Source organism: Salmo salar, chromosome 14 (genome assembly GCF_965601325.2).
Source record: "Salmo salar chromosome 14, fSalSal1, whole genome shotgun sequence".
NCBI lineage: Eukaryota > Metazoa > Chordata > Actinopteri > Salmoniformes > Salmonidae > Salmo > Salmo salar.
Genome location: NC_138304.1, coordinates 30,834,383 through 30,855,002, shown reverse-complemented (window position 1 = coordinate 30,855,002; position 20,620 = coordinate 30,834,383). Strand labels below are relative to the sequence as shown.

The 20,620-nt window shown below is 43.7% G+C and overlaps 1 protein-coding gene across 1 annotated transcript in view; it reads left to right on the top strand.

The window, feature by feature from the left end:
- Positions 1-20,620, top strand: part of LOC106569171 (cadherin-2) — a 114,436-nt gene that overhangs the window by 72,791 nt on the left and 21,025 nt on the right. Inside the window, exons 4-14 of the mRNA XM_014140224.3 lie at positions 6,744-6,923; positions 7,909-8,064; positions 8,812-8,956; positions 9,341-9,513; positions 10,577-10,714; positions 11,233-11,418; positions 11,937-12,190; positions 12,600-12,742; positions 13,550-13,783; positions 14,725-14,958; positions 15,573-15,712. Coding sequence (XP_013995699.1) covers positions 6,744-6,923; positions 7,909-8,064; positions 8,812-8,956; positions 9,341-9,513; positions 10,577-10,714; positions 11,233-11,418; positions 11,937-12,190; positions 12,600-12,742; positions 13,550-13,783; positions 14,725-14,958; positions 15,573-15,712 — 1,983 coding nt within the window. The remainder of the gene's footprint in view (positions 1-6,743; positions 6,924-7,908; positions 8,065-8,811; positions 8,957-9,340; positions 9,514-10,576; positions 10,715-11,232; positions 11,419-11,936; positions 12,191-12,599; positions 12,743-13,549; positions 13,784-14,724; positions 14,959-15,572; positions 15,713-20,620) is intronic.

Genomic DNA, 20,620 nt, shown 5'->3' with positions numbered 1-20,620 from the left:
AACACGGTCAGTGAGTAGCGGCGCCACACACAACAGATGCAGAATAGCTCCTCATAAAGACTGATTTCAATCAGCTTCCTTGTGGCGGCAGCGGCGATGTTTATGGCTGTATCTTTGTCATCCAACCAGAGGGGAGTGCATTGCAGTGCACCCCTAGTGGTGATTCAGAGAACAGGGAGCATCTGTCTCTAGGCTTCAAAGATCCTGCCATTCAGTCAATGTTCTGTAGATGAGAGAGGCCGTGTGATGTGGTTATGTAATCAAGTGTGTAATTGAGAGAGAGAACAGGGAGATGAGGAGAAACAAGGCTCAAACGTATTTCTAGCCTCATTCTCAGTACTGGATTATGTGTTTCTGTTCAGTTCAATGGTCATAACCTGTGAAAGTCTTTCTTTCTCACTAGCTGGAATGGTGTTAATTGGCTAGAGTGCACAGACTCACATTTAAACTCTCTGTCTTGCTCTATCTCTCTCTCCAATTTTTAGGTTGAATTATTGAAGTCTGCATTGTCTGATCTTCATACATTGTGGACTCTTATTGTTAATGAATGCCTTTTAAGTACAGCACAATGAGCCTCTTTGTTCAACCAAGACACCATCTGAAAATACATTGTCTTTTCCTCCAGTCATATACAGAACAAATTAGCTGCCCATTTCAAAAGCACCTCTCCGAAACATCACATAAAAGGCAAGTGCATTCTTTTATAAGCCTCCAGATTAAACGCACATTTTTACAGTTATGTCAAATTGGTGTGAGTGCAGTGGGCCAACAGCAGCAGCAGCAACAATGAAGGCATTTTGTGGTTTCAAATTAAACTTCTACAGGGGATGATTTAGTGAGAGTTTTTAAAACAGCATTGTTAGGGCACTGATGCTCATTTACCACAGTGACTCCTGCAGGTATGTGATTCTAATAACACCATTGGTCACACGTGCCACTCATTTAAAGAGAAGTGTACACTTGTCCAGGCCAGATAAACAAGGGGATTGGCCACAGTAGCTTTTAAATAGAAATAGGAAGACCATCATGGGTAATCATGTCCATTTTAGACGACTCTGATTGACCCTAGATGTCTGTGTTGTTTTCTATGTGATTGTATGGACAGTTGTTGCTTTGGCCTGGATGATTATGGTAGTAATCAATGTTCCCTCTAATTTTTCTCATCACTGAGCAAATTGCAGGTCTGCTTGAACTTTGTGAAAATTCTGTGCAACTTCCAGCGGGTGTTTACTGTGAACACTGAGGCTGTACCCGCTTTAAGTTACAGTTTTAACAGTTGCCATGTAGGCTATTTAACCATAATCTAGGCACACCAGAGTGTCCTATCATCAAAAACAATTGACAAGGAGGTGACTGAAAATGGTGGTGATGTTTAATGCAAGAAAACACTTTACAAAATAAAATGCATTATTATTTCCATACCATTATTACAGAGAATCAGACAAATGATGCTACCCTCTGCCTATTAGCTATTTAGCTTATTTAAGCCTGTCTCAAAATGCAACATTGCCCCTTTAAGACATAAAAAAAGCTCTTTATCTGACTTGCTTTTGAAAGATGTCTAGAAATGTACACATTTTGTGCTCCTGTAGGAAGCAATCCCTCCCCTATTGATGACTACAAATGATCTATAACTGGGGTAATGACTCACTAACTACCAAAGGATGTGAACAAAATGTGCACACGTGGCTACACGCAGCTCTCGCTTTGATCTCAAAACAAACGCATGTCCTGCTGTAAACACTGTCCAGGTCAAAGTAAATGGCACAGATCCATATATGGTCTATTTGCATATAGGCCTACTGCAGCTCTGATTAGTTATGCCGCACGGTCTGTGTAGAGTACGAGCTGTGTGGTGCGTGTCAATGCAATAGAATCCTACTCCAATGCATTCTGCCTACAACAAAATCTCTTGCATAGTTTGTTTTGTTTCGGGATGTTGCATTGAAAGTGGCTAATATTGAGTTGATTCGATCACAATTGCCACAGTAAAGTGAAACGTTGATTGTGTTAACTAACAGGGAACACTCTAAAAAGTTTAGTGAAGTTTAATCTAGGGCTTCTCTTTGTGGGTTGATACAGTATTTATTCTGCACGGCAGTCCATTGGAGCTACGCGGCAGTCTCGGGCTACTGTGCGCCCGCGCACTGTTTAGAGGGAACATTGGTAGCAATCAAATCTATGATAGAATATAGAAGTCAATCTCACCAGTTTATTGGGCCACGTGTCAGGGTTTCCCCTAGGACATTTTTTAGCAGAGGTGGCAAAGTTAGTGAAGGGGGGTGGGAGGGGTTGGGGGGTTGGTAGTGGACGTGGCCAATGACGTGGTCTATGACAAAAATAGTTTGATGCCCTCCTCTGCTGAGACAAAATGTTCCTGTTTTAAAGCTAATTTCCTGCAATTCTACACATTTTGCCATGGGGCTGAGAGAAAATGAACAGTTTTAAAGTAACTGTCCATTGAAAATCTCACTTTTAAAAGTTCATATTATGTTAACTCATACCCAAATAATAACTTATCAAACAATATAGCTCCATTATAATTTCTACATACTTTATATCTGGTTTTAGTCGTTTAAGTTGACACTGAAAAAGTTTGACCAAATACATCATGTTTTTCGGAAGAGCTGGTCACAATTTAGCAGCAGCTGCCCGCCATTGTTAAATGAATATAGGGGAAACACTGGTGTGCTTATGTGGTTCTCTCTCCAATGCAATGATTGTCATGAATCATCATCATGTGATCCATAATCACATCAGCGGTTAGATGCTATATTAGCAAACACTGCGAACGCATCGGCCCTAGGGGAATGTTTTAATCAATGAAAAAGTAACCTTTGGCTTAGCAGTCTCAGCCCCAGCACAGTCACATATATCTATCTATCTGTGTGTGTGGCTATAGACAAGTTCAAAATCGCCCTCTCTAAAGCCTAGGGTGACCTTCCCTACCTCCACCACCACCACGACCATCAGCATAAACATCACCACAAGAGTCAGGCTGAAAACCAAGACCTACCCTAGGCTTTAGAGAGGGCGATTTTGTACTTGTCTATAGCCACACCCACACACACACACACACACACACACACACACACACACACACACACACACACACACACACACACACACACACACACACACACACACACACAAAGCCACAATCTCTCTCTCTCACACACAGTACACAAACACTCCCAAGCTCTCAGGGATACTGAAGTGTAGTCTAGCAGTCAGAGGATGTAGGGGGCAGAGAGACCTCCAGCACTCTCCAGAGATAGATAGATGTGACTGTGCTGGGGCTGAGACTGCTAAGCAAACCCTCCACACCATTCATCATTCCAGCCGACAGGTCAGAAATAATTACCGCTCTCACTCTCTCCTTTGGTTTAATAGGGTAATAGATATTTCTGATGCATGTTCCCCGCTATCTGTCCGCTTGCCTCTCTGCATTTCAAATGTGTGAAAGCAGCATAATCGGATTTCAAACATGATTAGTGGAGGCGCTCCGACAACTCCGCAGATGGTCAGGGAGGGGCTGCGTGCTTGGTGAGGCTGCGTGGGATGGGGCTCGTGTTGTAACGTGGCAAAACTGTAATTAATTTGGCTGTTTGCACAGACTCTGGCTTTAGGCTAGTTTTAGTACTTTGGATATTGTGTAACAAATTGATGATCAGTAATTACAGACGGACGAGAGAGAGTTAAGAAGGGACTTTCTGAAGCATGACTGTTCTGCAGGATGACTGTTCTACCTAAGTTTGCCAGCGTCTTGTTTACATTTTCTATCGGGCATTCAAGGTTATTGTGACTTCTCTGGCGCTACTTGGGTCTCTCTCCCAACAGTCTCTCTCTCTGTGGAACAGCGAAGGCAAATGGAGCCATCTGGCTATATAGAGTCTGGCTTGCAGGTACCATCCTGCTTTGTTTCAAATCACTTTCATTACAGCCAAGGGAGGATGGCACATCCATTTTAGAAGCCTGTGTGTGTGTGTGTGTGTGTGTGTGTGTGTGTGTGTGTGTGTGTGTGTGTGGTGTGTGTGTGTGTGTGTGTGTGTGTGTGTGTGTGTGTGTGTGTGTGTGTGTGTGTGTGTGTGTGTGTGTGTGTGTGCCTGTGCGTGCCTGTTTGTGTGTGTGTGTGCCTGTTTGTGTGTGTGCCTGTGCGTGCATGCTGCTTTTATCAGAACATGAGAGGAGGTCTGTGATTTAAAGCTAACTGAGGGGCTACAGTACTATCCTCGACAAAGAATCTCAAACACTACTCTCATTCTCAGCCATGGAGAAGAGAGCCTGGAAAGAGAGGCTGTTCAAAAACATCATCACACATACAGTGAGGGAAAAAAGTATTTGATCCCCTGCTGATTTTGTACGTTTATCCACTGACAAAGAAATGATCAGTCTATAATTTTAATGGTAGGTTTATTTGAACAGTGAGAGACAGAATAACAACACAAAAAAACAGAAAAACGCTTGTCAAAAATATTATAAAATGATTTGTATTTTAATGAGGGAAATAAGTATTTGACCCCTCTGCAAAACATGACTTAGTACTTGGTGGCAAAACCCTTCTTGGTAATCACAGAGGTCAGATGTTTCTTGTAGTTGGCCACCAGGTTTGCACACAACTCAGGAGGGATTTTGTCCCACTCCTCTTTGCAGATCTTCTCCAAGTCATTAAGGTTTCGAGGCTGACTTTTGGCAACTCGAACCTTCAGCTCCCTCCACAGATTTTCTATGGGATTAAGGTCTGGAGACTGGATAGGCCACTCCAGGACCTTAATGGGCTTCTTCTTGAGCCACTCCTTTGTTGCCTTGTTTTGGGTCATTGTCATGCTGGAATACCCATCCACGACCCATTTTCAATGCCCTGCCTCACCCAAGATTTGACGGTACATGGCCCTGTCCATCGTCCCTTTGATGCGGTGAAGTTGTCCTGTCCCCTTAGCAGAAAAACACCCCTAAAGCATATTGTTTCCACCTCCATGTTTGACGGTGGGGATGGTGTTCTTGGGGTCATAGGCAGCATTCCTCCTCCTCCAAACACGGCGAGTTGAGTTGATGCCAAAGAGCTCCATTTTGGTCTCATCTGACCACAACACTTTCAACCAGTTGTCCTCTGAATCATTCAGATGTTCATTGGCAAACTTCAGACAGGCATGTATATGTGCTTTCTTCCCTGTGGCTCAGTTGGTAGAGCATGGTGTGTGCAATGTCAGGGTTGTGGGTTTGATTCCCATGGGGTGCCAGTACAAAAAAAAAATGTATATTTTTTTTAAATGTATGAAATGTATGCATTCACTACTGTAAGTCGCTCTGGATAAGAGCGTCTGCTAAATGACTAAAATGTAAATGTAAAATGTTGAGCAGGGGGACCTTGCGGGCGCTGCAGGATTTCAGTCCTTCACGGCGTAGTGTGTTACCAATTGTTTTCTTGGTGACTATGGTCCCAGCTGCCTTGAGATCATTGACAAGATCCTCCCGTGTAGTTCTGGGCTGATTCCTCACCGTTCTCATGATCATTGCAACTCCACGAGGTGAGATCTTGCATGGAGCCCCAGGCTGAGGGAGATTGACAGTTCTTTTGTGTTTCTTCCATTTGCGAATAATCGCACCAACTGTTGTCACCTTCTCACCAAGCTGCTTGGCAATGGTCTTGTAGCCCATTCCAGCCTTGTGTAGGTCAACAATCTTGTCCCTGACATCCTTGGATAGCTCTTTGGTCTTGGCCATGGTGGAGAGTTTGGAATCTGATTGATTGATTGCTTCTGTGGGTAGGTGTCTTTTATACAGGTAAGAAGCTGAGATTAGGAGCACTCCCTTTAAGAGTGTGCTCCTAATCTCAGCTCGTTACCTGTATAAAAGACACCTGGGAGCCAGAAATCTTTCTGATTGAGAGTGGGTCAAATACTTATTTCCCTCATTAAAATGCTAATCAATTTATAATATTTTTAACATGCGTTTTTCTGGATTTTTGTTGTTGTTATTCTGTCTCTCACTGTTCAAATAAACCTACCATTAAAATTATTGACTGACCATTTCTTTGTCAGTGGGCAAACGTACAAAGTCACCAGGGGATCAAATACTTTTTTACCTCACTGTATGAAGGCAATGTTAGCCTTCACTGAATTCTCAAAAATATAATATGACCACATCAAAAAGCCTCCCCCCTCCTATGTTCGGTCCTCTAGCTGGTATAGTTCAATGAGTATGTTTACATGCACACTAATAATTCGATATTAAAGTGATTATGGCAGTAGGTCGAGTATAGCTTTAGTCATGTAAACATCCTAAGGTCATAATCGAAGTCAGCATACACCGATTAAAACACCTGGTTTTCTGAGCAATCTTTGGAAGTATTAGGAAATATAAACACCTTAATCTGAATTCAAGCTGTGTATTTGATCTGTGCATGTTATGCCTGAGTGAACGTTTATTTTGATTGCCAATTTTCTGCATTTATCAGTCCTATCAGGTAGCCTGATTTCAGATGTGTCCATGTAAACAGGATTATTAAGGAAATCATTATTCTTGCAAGCATGTAAACGTTTGATATTAACAAAGCATGTAAAATGATATTACCAATAAACTGTTTTAGGCTGTCAAGAATTTGCATTCTCTTGAATTATTTCCATAACTTCATTGGTAGGTAAAGATAATTTGTCTTCTGGCTACTGTATAAAAAGTCTACCTAAAGCCATTGGTTTTTACATGTGTCAAGTTGGTAAACAGATGTTATTTCTCTCCTCCAGGTCCAAGATATCCCAGCTCCCCCAGCTCTGTCCCAGGGTCTCCAGGAGATCTGGTTCCCATCGCGGCAGACAGACAGCAGCTCCGTGGGCCAGCTCAAACGCATGAAAAGGGACTGGGTAATCCCCCCAATCAACGTCCCAGAGAACTCCAGAGGAGAGTTCCCCCAGGACCTGGTCCGGGTAAGACGCCACACACATAGCCACACACATAGGCACACACACACACACACACACACACACACACACACACACACACACACACACACACACACACACACACACACACACACACACACACACACACACACACACACACACACACACACACCCCCCCCCCTATCACACCGGTTATCCACAACCTGAAAGGAGACGGTGCTCTTATTCTGAGCTTCATGGTTCTGTGGAGCAGCAGCAGATTTTGGACCGGTCATTTCTGTTCTACCAGCATTATCACTCAATCCACCACCATATTGACTCCACGTCCTGAAAGGTCAAGTGCTTGTGCTAAAGTATCTGATTTCCCTCTCCCAGTCAGGCAAGCCGTCACTATGAATGTTCCTGCTATTATGTAGCTTTAGAGATGAGAGTGAAAAGGACAAAGAGCCCTCCAGTGGCTTGTTTCCCTCAGGTTTCCTGTTGAGATATTATCCTCACTTTATCATGTGCTCAAGGGGCAGGGGGTGGGTGGATATGAATGATGGAGGACTGGCTATCCTTCTCATGTCAGTTAAGAAGTATATCCTTTCTCAACATAAGCCTACTGGATCCTGACATAGTGCTAAATCCAGTATATACTTTCTGTATGTATTATATTTAATCCAGAAGCATTAAGGGGCTGAGTTTAATGGATGACATAAGGGAGAGGCACCAGGCACCATCCAGACACACCATGGATACCAAGGCTTATGGGTAGAGATAGACAGGCCAGGGAAGACATAGAGGCTCAAATACATCACACTCGCATATAGTTTAGACACATACACACACGCAAGGGAGGAAGATCTGTCTGTACCACTCACCAACGGGACTCTAGCGCGGGGCAACACACCAACACCGATACATACCCCTGCCATAACATCATTATTTTAAGTAGAATTCTGAACAGTATATATACCCACAATTGATTATTGATCGTTGACCAACGTACTTTTGGGTTCTGAAACAGATCCGGTCGGACAATGACAAGAACCGCTCCCTGAGGTACAGTGTGACTGGACCCGGAGCTGACCAGCCGCCCACTGGCATCTTCATCATCCACCCCATCTCTGGAGAGCTGTCCGTCATGAAACCCCTGGACAGAGAACACATTTCCAACTTCCATGTAAGTCTCATACACACACACATGGGTCTACGTGAAAGAGAGGAGATGATTAGGACCACACATACTGACAAAGTCAAGATCCACTTTGGATCAAAACATTGTTATTTTCTAGCCAAATAACGGTAAGGTGGAGCAATAGTGTCTGCGGGTCCTATTCATCTCAAGCTTTCTTTGGTTCAGCACCACCTAAAGTGATGTGCATTCACTTTAAGTGATAGAGAGAGAAGCTTGGCCTTGTGCAGTTCAGTGAATAGGAGAAACAGAGCAGACATTCTGAACAGTTACAGTAAAAGGTTTCTAAACAGTGTACCAAGCATTAAGCATTCTTTATCCAGAGGTATGTGTCCTCTTTGGCTAATACATTGTCTGCATACTCTAGGAGGCTGTCTGGCATGTGTTCAAGGTTCCCTTGGTAGTCAGCGTGAGACTTGTATTAGACAGTGGGCAGACAGAAAAAAACTATAAATTGCAGGTTTGTAATGAAGGTATAATGGAGCAGGCATCGCTCGAAGCGCTGCACTGTGAACAAACAAGCATTAACAGTATTGAAAGGCACATTTCTGGGTTTATTTTTTTTCTATAATTGGAAATAGCTGAAGTAAGAGAGCCATTGCAATGCCAAAGTTCTGCTCAGGCAAATGTAAGTGTTTTTGCTGAATGTTTATTGTTTGGTTCTTGCATGCATGTGTATGCATGTGTCCACCACAGTCAGCTGAGTGCTGATATCTCTCTGGTGTCTCCCTCCAGCTGAGAGCCCATGCTGTGGATCTGAATGGTAACCAAGTAGAGAGCCCCATCGACATTGTAATCAATGTGATTGACATGAACGACAACCGGCCAGAGTTCATCCATCAGATATGGAACGGCACCATCCCTGAGGGCTCGAAACCAGGTAGTGGCCAAGACCAACCTCCCAGCCTTCCTATCCTCTGGCCTTCGGTGCCACTAAACTATCACTAGATAAAACAGCATTGATTAATCACAGGGAGTAATCATTTTGTTAATTTTGCTGCTGTTCGATATGGATAAGATCTCTGCCAATAGAATGTATTCTCTTGTGGAAGTGCTTTGTCAACATTTCAGACAAAGCCAAAGTTTTTTGGGGGCTATGTTTTGACTGTGCTCCATATTAGTCAATGGATCCTCATAAAAGGGAAGTAGTTTAATGACTGTAGGTACATTAAATGCAGTACTGAAATAAAACAAGGTCATACTATTTTAAAAACCCTTGTTAAATCCCCTATTTGCATCTTCTGTCTGTCTTGTCATCACTCAGGGACCTTTGTTATGACGGTAACGTCTGTTGACAAAGATGACCCCAAAACAGCCAATGGGATGCTGCGCTACAAGATCGTATCCCAGAATCCTGAGAGCCCGACATCCAACATGTTCACCATCAACAATAAGACAGGAGGCATCATTACCGTCGCAGCCGGCCTGGACAGAGAGGTACGCAATACAGGAGTTTGTGTATGCGTGTGTACGCGCATATGTGTGCCTATTAAACCCCCAATGCAGTAGCATTAAGGTTACAGTCCCAGTATCATAGCCATTTATCACATTAATTCATGTGTGCTCCTCATTGCTGCACAGCACTCCTCGAACATGCATAAGTCAAGACATCCTTTCCTTTGTTTACCTAAATGAGCTGTGGATTGCAGATACAGATTTGAAAACAAACAGAACAATGTAGTTTTGGGTTGTTTTTGCTGATGATAATCTTCACTGTGTCTCAAAACTAATTAAGCTCGCTAAGCATGACTGATTACCATTTTACCAACGGAGCCCAGAAATGGACTCATCGCCCACTTCATACTTATTGCCTCTAACAAGGAGGCAACATGCATCATTGAGCAGATAAATGTTTCTTTTTCTCCCCGTTGCTATTAATGGTAACACTCTCCTATTTAATTGCATGGCGATGGTCTTGCTTATACTGGATGGAATTGACGAAACAAATACACAAGTTGAGGGGGAGAAACAAAGCCAGTTGGTGCAATTCTGGCGAGGGCAATCTGGCTAGCTGGCCTGCTATATCAAGTTCACCCCTGGGGCCACTGTTATAGCTGTTATATGTACGGCAGTTGCCACCGTGAAAGTAATTTGCCCGATTCTCATTACCTAGTCACTTGAGTGTCTTTTAATGTGAAGGGAGTAATTTATTACAGTGGGATTACCCATCATGCACCATGATGCTACACAGAGTGGAAATGTGGAAGTGTTGCACTCCCACAGCAAGCAGACTTCTATAGATCATTTCTCTCTCCACTGGGAAAGGATGTGGACTTGATCATTGTGAGAATAACTAGGGTTCCTCAACCTCCTCATTGTGGTTTGACAGATATTAGGTTGTTAGGATAAGAGAAATTGAACTTAATAATGTAGAGAAATTGAAAATGATCATTATTTTAGTTTATGTAAGATTCAACCTACACGTAAGGCTCAACACAAGGGTTTAGGTGTTGTTCGCATACATAGTTAATTATTTTCCAACATGTTTTTCTTCTTGCAGAAAGTTCCTCAGTACACGTTGATCATCCAGGCCACAGACATGGAGGGCAACCCCATGTACGGTCTCTCCAACACCGCCACCGCCGTCATCAAAGTCACGGACATCAATGACAACCCACCGGAGTTCACTGCAGAGACGGTGAGAAAGAACACAGCTTCACATCCATGTACTACACCACACTGTGTGTTACGGTCATAGCACTGTCACACTGTCTATATGTACTTAACCCACACATAGCACACACTCAGCCTTGCTTGCAGAGCATTTCAGATGGCATAAAGATTAGCTGTTAGCCAGCCATCCGTTTGCTGTTCTGTCCTACTCCGTCCAGATGTTGACACATGTAAGTACTGATACCCTAAGTACATCAGGCAGACAAAGAGAGGAGATGAGCGAGAGCAGAGGAGAGGAGAGCTGAGAAAGGTGCTGAATGTATTTGTGAGAGATGCTTCCCCTCTGTGTAATGTAAGTGTATTGTTTTTCTATCAGACCGAGATGGTGAAGATAACATGATAAGTTGCTGTGGACATTTATTTACCTGAAATGTCGGGAGTGTAGTACTGGAGCACAGAGCCTGTGTTTTCCACTGGCGCAGCAGTATGTCTAACTGCTCTCTAACTGCTCTCTGTCCCATCCCCAATCTTTTATTCATGTAGTTCTTTGGAGAGGTGCCTGAGAACCGGGTGAATGTCATCGTGGCCAACCTAACGGTGACAGACAAAGACCAGCCCAACACGCCAGCCTGGAACACCGTCTACAAGATCACCGGGGGCGACCCCACCGGCAGGTTCTCCGTGCCAACCGATCCCACCACTAACGAGGGCCTGGTAACTGTTGTCAAGGTGAGACTGGCTAGTACCCCCTCAGACTCAATCCACCCCCCCATCTCCCCTAGGAGCCACTGACCATGAATAACGAAGACAGCTCTTAAAGATTAAATTAATAGTTTATAATGCCTTCTATGTATGTAAGCTGTAGGAGTTATCTATAGCAGAGAGAGCAAAGGTGCATGTCAACTGTTTTATTTAACCCTGTGTGTGTGTGTGTGTGTGTGTGTGTGTGTGTGTGTGTGTGTGTGTGTGTGTGTGTGTGTGTGTGTGTGTGTGTGTGTGTGTGTGTGTGTGTGTGTGTGTGTGTGTGTGTGTGTGTGTATGTATAGCAATTGAAGACTAATTGGTCAACAGTTGTAGAACTAGCTACAGTTGCTCCTAGCTGTCTTCTCCTGGGCTCTTTGTCTTATGGCATTAGAAAAATAATAATAATATTTTACTGATCAAGAAAAACAGAATGAATACTTTATCCATCCATTCTCTTACACTCAATGGAACACACTTATATACTGTTGGTTTCCTCCCTACAGCCAATCGACTATGAGATCAGCAGGACGTACGTGTTGACGGTGGTAGCGGTGAACGAGGTGTCCCTCGCCCGGGGCATCCACTCCCCTCGCCAGTCCACCGCCACGGTCTCCATCAGGGTCATCGATGTCAACGAGAGCCCTAACTTTGACCCCAACCCCAAACTCATCAAGCTGGAGGAGGGGATGCAACCAGAATCAGCACTAACCACCTTCACAGCACAGGACCCTGATAGATTCATGCAGCAGACCATTAGGTAGTAATGACACTAAATAGCTGTATTCATGCAGAATTTTTCATACAGTTTGCTCAAAGCACTGACTGGCATTATGTCAATGAAAATACTCCCTTTTACTGAACATTCAACACCTTTAGCCTTAAATTTACATGTCTGCATGAGAGAAAAAGTAACATGTAAGGTTGTCTTGTATCTTCTGTAAGCTTTCCTCGTACTCTGTAAATGTCCACACTGAAGAAGGCTGTGAAGCCTGATGCAGTGAAAATAATTTTAAAAAGTAGAATAAGGAAGTAAGCTTTATGCGACATCTTTTTGAGTGCGGACCCATTACACCTTTTTGTTTGTCTGAATTTGCGGGTTTTACGCACCAACCAAGCTTCTGGGAGAGCGCAATGATTCTCTTTTGACTCGTCCTTTGTATTCTCAGATACACCAGGCTCTCAGACCCAGCCAACTGGCTGAGAATCGACCCTAACACCGGGCACATCACAACCATCGCCGTCCTGGACCGTGAATCGCCCTACGTGAAGGACAACATGTACAGCGCCACCTTCCTAGCCTCTGACAGCGGTACGTAGCTTAGCCACCAGGCTCTAATATCTGCTTCCCACAAGTAACCTAGGAGAATATTGTTTTTAGCAAGCAAAAATGTCAAACACAGCTACCTTGTTCAAGGTTAACATTGTCCCTGACATCAATGTAGCAAAAGCCACCCTGTTGAAGGAAATGTTTCCGAGCCAGCCCAGACTAAACAGCCACACTGTGGACGTGTTCACCTCTCTCCTTCCCTGACTGGATTTACCTCTGTTCAGGTTTAGCCTGTTCCACGGAGCACAGCACAGGCCAATGGGCTTAAACTCACCCAATATAGAGTTTTCTCAGCATTAATAGGTTAGGATTGGATGACTAGCTCCTTTGAGCGTGGCCTGAATGGCAAAAAATCCTCTTAGCCCCATGAATACATAGAGGAGCTGAGGCTCTGGGGCTCCGGGGCTAAGGCAGCGACAGTAGGCTCTTCTCTGTCTGTCTGCTTTAGTATTCTCACCCTGTGGCCTCCCCCTTCGTCAGGAAGACACACTCTCTTCAGATCACACACCCAGACCCTCTGCCCTCCCCCCGTCTGGAGGGGTCCTGTCCCTGCAGGGTGGCTGCTGCTGCTCCTCTATGCCCTAGTTTAGCACCAAGCACCAGGCTCAGGATAAGGACTTTATGCATTGCCACAGTGCAGTGAGACATCATGCATTAAAATGAGGCAGATCACTTCGTTATATATTTCCCCTTATCGTTATGTTGATTTGTTAAAATCGATATTTTTATCAATGTACGTGTGTGTGCATGCGTGTGTCCCTGTCTGTCTGTATGTGTTGTCCCGTCCAGGCATCCCCCCGGCGAGCGGTACAGGCACCCTGCAGATCTTCCTGCTGGACATCAATGACAACGCGCCCCACGTCTACCCCCAGGAGACTGAGATGTGTGAGAAACCTGAGCCCAACGGCTTCAACATCACAGCGCTAGACGGAGACCTCAGCCCCAATGCCGGACCCTTCGCATTCGAGCTGGCTAACAGACCCTCAGACGTACAGAGAAACTGGACCATCACACGGCTCAGTGGTAAGACACAACAATAACAAAATGAGGGCTAATCAATATACCTGGGCCTGTGGGTTGGCAGTACTTCTGGTTTTCATTCTTCCCATGTAATCAGAGACCGATTTAGTCCTCCTGGGTCACCAGGAGCCATTCTGGCCAATAAATGACATTCATCAATCAACTGCCAGTGAAAATGGAGAACCACCAGTACCGTGTGGCCCTAGTTATTTGGATGGTGATAATAACACTGTAGGGTTTGGGACTGTATGTGCTTGGCACTGGCTTAGAGGCAGTACTGTAATGGCTTCATGTCCATGGGTTGACATGTGGTTTCAGGCTTTCCATAGGGCCAGGTGCAGTGACCTATAACACTAGACAGTGTTCTCAGTGTGGGTTCCTCACATGACCTTAATGAAGACAATGTACTATAAAAGAGATTAATAGCAGGCCTTCGCTTCATCAAGCAGCTCACTAATTGATTATGCTAATTATGCTAACACAAAAAAAGAGGAATGACTCATTTGTTGTGCGTTGCTAGTGGTTAGATGTTGTGAGTGTAAACCACAGTGAATAAATATCATAATAGTATAACAGCCAAATGGATTATAGGATCTGGGGGAGTTTAGCCTAAGCGCCATTATTAAAAGGTCTTCAGTGGGTTTATAAAATTATAAATATAAATCCTGACCATATTTTGGATGACATATGCTGGCAACTTCCAGGTATAGGAAGTTATGCTGTTCTGTTAAGCTTTTTTCCCAGTAGTAATAAGTTGGTTATCTAATTTGTGTACTCAATATAGATAAGTTCAGAGATGAAAAAGTTGCACTTGGATTTGTTATGTAGAGGTAAGGTTAGTGTTGTTTTGTGTTAAGTAACATTTTTCTATTTCTCTCTCTTTCTCTTCCTTTACGTCTCCCTCCCTCCCGCTCTCATCCTCCCCCACTCCCTCCCACCCCCAGGTGACTTTGCCCAGTTGAGCCTGAAGATTGGTTTCCTGGAAAGCGGCATCTACGAGATCCCCATCATCATCACTGACTCTGGCAACCTGCCCATGTCCAACACATCCTACCTGCGTGTCAAGGTGTGTCAGTGTGACCACAACGGGGACTGCACCGACCAGCAGCACATTGTCGCTGCAGGGCTGGGCACGGGCGCCATCATCGCCATCCTACTCTGCATCATTATCCTGCTCAGTGAGTGTCCCACTGCCGCTTTGCCTCAGTGCACACATGCACACACACACACACCAGACACCAGTGCCGTCACCCCACCCACCACACACATACAGTGGTTTGCGAAAGTATTCACCCCCCTTGGCATTTTTACTATTTTGTTGCTTTACAATCTGCAATTAAAATAGATTTTTTGGGGGTTTGTATCATTGGATTTACACAACATGCCTACCACTTTGATGCAAAACATTTTTTTATTGTGAAACAAAGCATGAAATCCAAGTAAAAATCAATTCAAATTACAGGTTGTAATGCAACAAAATAGGAAAAAACCCCAAGGGGGATGAATACTTTTGCAAGGCACTGTACAAAACAAGATAAATGTCATCCCTTACCATCCCTAAACATAGCCGCAGGGATTATTAAGGAGCTCAACGTCATGCCCAAGAGATAGCAGTAGATTATTTCTCAATTACCCAAAAGATAGATAGCACTGATCAGTCTCGTGGCAAGGTTTACATGTGTATGCAAAATATCTTATGTTTTGTAATATGGGATATTTTGCTCTCTTTTTATTTCTTTATATCTTTCTCTCTCGATCCCTCCTTGCCTCCCTTTCCATTCCTCCTCTGTAGTTCTTGTGTTGTTGTTTGTGGTGTGGATGAAGCGTCGTGATAAGGAGCGTCAGGCCAAGCAGCTGCTTATTGACCCTGAGGACGATGTCAGAGACAACATCCTGAAGTATGACGAGGAGGGAGGAGGAGAAGAGGACCAGGTAGAGACACACACACACACACACACACACACACACACACACACACACACACACACACACACACACACACACACACACACACACACACACACACACACACTAACATATATACACACACATGCATGCAGGCGTGCACACACACACACACACACACACACACACACACACACACACACACACACACACACACACACACACACACACACACACACACACACACACACACACACACACACACACACACACACAAACATACACACACGTGCAGGCACACACACACACACACTCACTCACACATTCATACACACACAAACACAAAAACACACACAAGACATCAGATGACTTACAATACTAACCCGCACTTGTTGTAATAAACTCCAGTTAATACAAGGGAATCATTTCGTAAATGTCTGGTAATATCATTAACAAATGGAGTGTGTTCTTGCCATGGGCCCATTTTGTGATGGACTCCACACACTGGGCCAGGTAGTGTTCAGGGCTGGTTATTGCAGCGATAATGTAATTGGGAGACAGACATCTGCTGCTGTGTTATAATGAAGCTCCATCTACACATCTACCAATGATTGGGCAGGAGGGAACATGCACACACACAGGCACACACACACACACACGAACAGGCCCACACACAAACAGACACACATTCACACACCGGCACACACACACATACACACGGGCACACATACACAGAGGCAAACACGCATAAGGATGTGCACACACGGAAGCACACACACACACACACACACACACACACACACACACACACACACACACACACACACACACACACACACACACACACACACACACACACACACACACACACAGGGAAGCACACACACAAACTGTAATGTCTGAAGACACTGTGATATAACACTCCTCAAAGACCTTAGAAGCAGGAAGGGTAACATATTTCATATTTATCAAAAGAAAACAAGCTTCCATTTTGAGCTAGGGGGAGGAGGAGGTATGGACGTCAGAAGGAAATGGTCTTGTCTATGAAATCTGGAAGTCAGTCCGTCGGGGTTGTATTGTGGGTAAAAAATGAACCATACAGCCCCAGTGATGTGGACTATATAATGCCTCACCTCTGTTCTCCCTATCTCTCCCGCTGGGGAGGAAATTGAAGTGTCAGTGCAGTGGCCGCTCGGCGCTCTCAAAGTATTTTATTTTAGTTGCTGACTGCCATTACCTGGGTTTTTATTAGTCCATGTGGCACTCATTCTACCAAGAGGAGACAGATGATCATCCCCTTGCTCACTGGCCATGTGGGAAGTGGAGAATAATGTGGTGAAGAAAGAACATAAAATTCCAGAAACTTCTGTGGAAGTTTTGGAAGTTGATAGAGAAACTCAATCGTGATGAGTGTTCTTTTAGCCCTGCCTGCACTTAAATGCAGTCTCAAACTGAAGTACATCTGTGGGTAACACTTTATTTGGATTGTCCCAAGTAGATGGTTTATATAGTGGGATGCGAAAGTATTCACCCCCCTTGGCATTTTTCCTATTTTGTTGCCTTACAACCTAGAATTAAAATAGATTTTTTGAGGATTTGCATCATTTGATTTACTCAACATGCCTACCACTTTGAAGATGCAAAATATTTTTTATTGTGAAACAAACAAGAAATAAGACAAAAAAACTGAACTTGAGCGTACATAACCATTCACCCCCCAAAGTCAATACTTTGTAGAGCCACCTTTTGCAGCAATTACAGCTGCAAGTCTCTTGGGGTATTTTTCTATAAGCTTGGCACATCTAGCCACTGGGATTTTGGCCCATTCTTCAAGGCAAAACTGCTCCAGCTCCTTCAAGTTGGATGTGTTCCACTGGTGTACAGCAATCTTTAAGTCATACCACAGATTCTCAGTTGGATTGAGGTCTGGGATTTGACTAGGCAGTTCCAAGACATTTAAATGTTTCCCCTTAAACCACTCAAGTGTTGTTTCAGCAGTATGCTTGGGGTCATTGTCCTGCAGGAAGATGAACCTCCGTCCCAGGCTCAAATCTTTGGAAGACTGAAACAGGTTTACCTCGGGAATTTCCCTGTGTTTAGCGCCATCCATCATTCCTTCAATTCTGACCATCATTCCTTCAATTCTGACCAGTTTCCCAGTCCCTGCCGATGAAAAACTTCCCCATAGCATGATGCTGCCACCACCATGCTTCAGCGTTTTCCTTGATGGCCAAAAATATCAATTTTAGTTTAATCTGACCAGACTACCTTCTTCCATATGTTTGGGGAGTCTCCCACATGCCTTATGGCGAACACCAAACTTGTTTGCTTATTTTTTTCTTTAAGCAATGTCTTTTTTCTGGCCACTCTTTCATAAAGCCCTGCTCTGTGGAGTGTACGGCTTAAAGTGGTCCTATGGACAGATACTCCAATCTCCGCTGTGGAGCTTTGCAGCTCCTTCAGGGTTATCTTTGGTCTCTTTTTTGCCTCTCTGGTTAATGCCCTCCTTGCCTGGTCCTTGAGTTTTGGTGGGTGGCCCTCTCTTGGCAGGTTTGTTGTGGTGCCATATTCTTAAAAAATGTTTATAATGGATTTAATCATGTGACAGATCATAGGACAATTAAATTGCACACAGGTGGACTTTATTTAACTAATTATGTGACTTCTGAAGGTAATTGGTTGCACCAGATGTTATTTAGGGGCTTCATAGCAAAGGAGGTGAATACATACGCACGGACCACTTTTCCGGTTTTTATTATTTGGAATTTTTTTAAACAAGTTATTTTTTTTATTTCACTTTGGACTATTTTGTGTATGTCCATTACATGAAATCCAAATAAAAATCAATTTAAATTACAGGTTGTAATGCAACAAAATAGGAAAAATGCCAAGGGGGATGAATACTTTGCAAGGCAGTGTAGATGCTTAGTAATTTTGTATATGTTGACCACATTTAAACTAACTATCCACTAACCCAAATCCTTATCCTAACCCTAAACTTAACCCTTACCCTAGCCCTAGCCCTAACCTTACCCTAACCCTTATTCTTAACCTAACCTTAGCAAGCATTTGCATATCAACATATTGTTTGTTGATAGTATGACAATCTGTAGATCATCTACATGGGACTATCCAAATAAAGTGTGACCTCTTGATCTCTGTCTAGTTTTTCAAAGGACCACAGTGGAAAGCTGCATATGATATAGTCGTTACAAATACATATGGAAATTATTATTTCGAGGCCACACAAACAAAATAGCTTGGAGATGCGTCCTTTCATTATCTGGAAAAATAGTCCTGTTATTAAATTACCACCGGGCAATTTTTTCTTGACAGAGCAAACCTGTTTATGCAGCCGCAGCAGGTATCCTAATTAATCATTCAATTGTCAAAAGAAAAAAAGGGTGGAAAACAGTAACCTCTTAAATTCTCACTCAGAGGAAGGACGCAGTCAGTCAATAGGTGTAGATCAGGGCCATCGTCAGCCAAACCTTTGCTTTAAGCAGAATATTAAATAGATATTTGAAGTGAAAATATGGCCTAACAAATTCCTCCCCTTACGTGATGAGTTTGTTTATCCGATGTTGTTGTGGTTGTTTACTGCCCAGCTCCACCCATTTTAAGATCAAGGGGAGGCTAAAGTCCAACATTGGAATGTCCAGCCACAGTGTTGGTGATTCATTGTGTTGTCCGGGCGTGGCAGGGGAAATGATATGTCTGCAGGTTGGTGCTTAGTGGTGTGATGTGTGAAGAATGGTTACCTTGAGGGCGTAGTGTGTCATCATTATCCAGTTGTGGCTCTGTGGCTGTAATTTTATGGTGTAGTTCTCTGTTACTAAGCCCTGACCTCTGGGATGACCCTGTAGCGTAGAAGGTCATGGAAGGGTCACAGGGAGATTGGGAGGAGGACGATTGGGCTGGGAGGAGGACGGAGGCTAGAGGGGACGCACACATGGCTTTCTGCTCTAGGATGTGTAATGGCCATTGTCCCCTTCCAGCCAATGTGACTGTCAATCTGTGTGTTTGGATGTTTATATTAAGACAAACATGATACATGTGTTTTTATTAAAATAAACATAATACATGTGTTTTTATTAAGATAAACATGATCAATGTGTTTATATTAAAATCAACATGATACGAGGCCTCCCGAGTGGCGCAGCGGTCTAAGGCACTGCATCGCAGTGCTAGAGGCGTCACTTATGGACCCAGGTTTAATCCCGGGCTGTATCACAAATGGCCGTGATCGGAAGTCCCATAGGGCAGCGCACAATTGGCCCAGCGTCATCTGGTTTAGGGTTTGGCCTGGGGGGGGCTTTACTTGGCTCATCGCGCTCTAGCGACCCCTTGTGGTGGGCCAGGCGCCTGCAGGCTGACCTCAGTCGTCAGTTGAACAGTGTTTCCTCCGACACATTGGTGCGGCTGGCTTCCGGGTTAAGCGGGCAGGTGTTAAGAAGTGCTGTTTAGCGGTGTTTCGGAGGACACATGACTAGACCTTCGCCTCCCGAGCCCGTTGGGGAGTTGCAGTGATGAGATAAGATCAAAATTGGGAAGAAAAAGGGTGTAAAAAAAATTCTAATAAAAAATGATACATTTGTTTATATTAAGATAAACATGATCCATGTGTTTTTTATTAAGATAAACATGAGCCATGTGTTTATATTGAGACAAACCTGATACATGTGTCTATTCATATATATTTTCGGCATGTACAGTGCCTTCTGAAAATATTCATAACCCTTCACTTTTTGTTGTGTTAGAGCCTGAATTCAAAATGTATTAATTTACACACAATACCCCATAATGACAAAGTGAAAACATGTCTTTAGAAATAATTGCACATGTATTGAAAATGAAATACAGAAATATCTAATTTACATAAGTATTCACACTGCTGAGTCAATACTTTGTAGAAGCACCTTTGGCAGAGATTAC